The sequence below is a fragment of the Rhincodon typus genome, unplaced genomic scaffold (assembly GCF_021869965.1).
Source record: "Rhincodon typus isolate 14 unplaced genomic scaffold, sRhiTyp1.1 hic_rhity00004049, whole genome shotgun sequence".
Lineage (NCBI taxonomy): Eukaryota > Metazoa > Chordata > Chondrichthyes > Orectolobiformes > Rhincodontidae > Rhincodon > Rhincodon typus.
This window is the reverse complement of record NW_025969687.1, coordinates 1-2907: the sequence shown is the minus strand read 5'-3', so window position 1 is coordinate 2907 and position 2907 is coordinate 1. Positions and strand designations below refer to the sequence as shown.

The following is a 2907-nucleotide window of genomic DNA, read 5'->3' as shown; positions in this document are numbered from 1 at the left end:
GTCGGCGCAACATCGAGGGCCGAAGGGCCTGTACTGCGCTGTAATGTTCTATGTTCTATGTTCTATGTTCAGAAGGGACTTCAACCATGTTGTAATTGTAACAAGGTCAGCTATGTGGACATCATAGAATATGTGTTCCTCGATTGGCATTATTAACCTTGTTCTATCAGGGAAACCTGACCGACAGATATAAACAGCAGCATCAGACATCTTGTTCGCTCTGAGAGCTGGCCCTGAGGAAGCTGGATCAGTGTCAAGGACTTGTCACGTGTAACTAAAGGGTGATGGGATACCAACCTCTGTGGTGTTATTTTAAGTAGACATTAGTTTAATGTCCGTTATGTGACTATGCTTCTGTTTATTATTGTGTTTTGTGCCTACTTTTATATATTTCTTGTGTGTGATGGATTGATCTCTTTGTCTGTTGCTTGTGTCTTACTGCTCTGTGACTCCTTATTGTATGTCACTACTTTGCGTGGGACTGCCCATCCTCAAATGTGACTCGTCTTTGCCTTTGATGACTTTTCAGGATGCTCCAGATTTTCTAAACCCCGTGGAATTTCTGGTGGTGTTTGCGTTATCAAATCCAGAGGATGGACCAGTTCTAGATGCCAGTTTACCAAATAAAAAGAAAGCTTTGGTAATTTAATATACTCTAATTTTTACAATCTATTGGGTTTTTGAAAAGAGTTAAGCATTTTTTATTTGATAAAACAAATTGTAGACCATGATATATTATTCAATGTAGTGAAGTCTGTAATATAAACTTCGAGGTCCAATTCATCTCAACAGAGCTCCTGAAATCTGCCCATGGTTTTTTACTGGTTGATTTGGCATTGGCTGTGTAAGGGCAAAGTGTGGTGAGTAGGGGAATGCTTTGACTTAAGATTGGTCAGGTCTTATTAGGAGCATGGCGTAAGTGGTGTCTTGTGGGTAGACATGAGATGGCACTAGTTGAAGTGGTCATGGTGTGGCTGGATGGTATGAGGTTGTGAGTAGAGAGGGTAGATGGACAGAGATTGGCAAGAGTTGGCTTGGATAGGCCACGAAGAGTGTGGGGGTCTGAGGATAAGGGATGGAAGTTGTTTTTACTTTGTTTTTATTACAACTGGGACAAATTCTCAGAGTACATAGTCAGGCCCACCACCTGCAGACTCGGAGCGGAAATGACTACAGGAGCCGCTGAGTGCTGAGCTCAGCTAGTTAAGACCATAAGATGTGAGAGTAAAAGTTGGTCATTCAGCTTATCAAGTTCATCCTTTCATTCAGTGAGGCCATGGCTTATCTGATAATCCTCAACTTGATTTACTTGTCTTATCTCCATATCCCTTGACTCCTTAATGATTTAAAATTTATCAATCTTAGCCTTTGATACACCTCACATTCCAGCCTCTACAGCCCACTGTGGTTCCACAGATTCACCATTTAGGTGAATGGACTCCCACAAGTTTTGACGCTTCAGGTCTTTATAGTGTACTCTGGGATCAGGTTTGTCCAGTATTACCACCAGCTGGAATTAAATTAAAAAATACAGACTTTATATCAACCCTGAAACATTAAGTCAGTAAAAACAATGAACAATGATCAGACACATTTTAAAAATAGATTTTTTTTAAAAGGTCTCGACATTTTCTGATTTGAAATGTGGCAGGCACACTACCCATTATCTAACCTCACAACTTGACAGAAAGTTTGGGCTAAGTTTTTGAGCCAGTTAATTTCAGGGCACCCAATAGGTGTTTTTTTGTCATAGCATGAAGGCATCACTTGCTGAGGCCATATTAAGTGACCATCCTTAATGGGGTTTTAATGTAAAAATGACAGTAATATAACACACATTTATTCCATATTTTCTGATGGAAAAGGATATTTTATTTAGCATGTTTCCAGTTATTGCTTTTTTTTTTGGGGAACAGATTAGGACTGCTAAGTTAGACTTGTATTGCTAAGTGTGGATCTAGTTAGTACTGTTCTATTTTGCTGCAAATTTAGTGCTTTTGGGTTTAGATGGAGTCCATATCTTTAAAGTGTAATTGCAAGTTGCATTGCAGGATAAACTGTTCTACATCCAGTTTGTTCACATTTATAATTAGCGTACGGCTTTGCTATTCAGGCACGTGTACCCAGAGGAACTGAAATAGCCGCAGTTATTGTTCAGCTCTAACAGGAGCTTGTCACACACCACAACCAGGTTATTTCTCCAACTAAACAAATTCTTAATCACTACAGCTTAGCTCATTTGTGTATTCTCTAATTTACTGTTAAAAATGTACTCCATCAGGTATCTTTCACAAAGGATTGTGGAGAAGATGACGAGTGCATCAATGATCTGACACTTAGTGCGCATGCAGACTTGAAGGGTGACAAGTAAGGAAGGTTACAATATACATTAGTTATACAAATGTCTACTATCCTTTCAGGTTTCTTTTTATTACTTGTAATCTCTCTGATGTGTGGTGAAAAGAATATTTTTGTTATTTCTTACAACTATTATATTGTACAGAGACCTGGCAAAAGCTGGCCTGAAATTTGTGCATTTCTTTGGATAATGACGGTTCCCTTTTGGAGAGATAAGGTATCCATTTGGTCTGATCCTGGGACACCTTCTTCAGTTGCCTTTTTGGAATTGTTAGAAGTAGGAATCAGTGTGCATAAAAAGCGCATTAACTCATTAGCTGTCAAGTTCATTGGAACTGTCAACAACCCTGTCAAAATCAACACACAAAACTGTGAAAAGCAACTGTCAGAGGAGGACCTGCAAAAACGGGATGAGGGCCTATCAAGAGGATCTATGGAAAGTGCCTGTCTAAAGCAATTGCCCAAGGGAAATGTCAAGCTGCCAAGAATTTTTGTACTCCTGCCCTTTAAATATTGAGAAAAGTGTCTGGAGTGTTAAACACAGAACAT

General features: G+C 39.3%; 1 protein-coding gene across 1 annotated transcript in view; it reads left to right on the top strand.

Annotated features, from left to right (window-relative positions):
* LOC125481882 (integrin alpha-1-like) overlaps positions 1-2371 on the top strand; it is a gene marked incomplete at its 5' end in the record, with an annotated part of 13408 nt that extends 11037 nt beyond the window's left edge. Inside the window, 2 exons of the mRNA XM_048593810.1 lie at positions 530-640; positions 2282-2371. Coding sequence (XP_048449767.1) covers positions 530-640; positions 2282-2371 — 201 coding nt within the window. The remainder of the gene's footprint in view (positions 1-529; positions 641-2281) is intronic.
* Between the last annotated feature and the right edge of the window lie 536 nt (positions 2372-2907).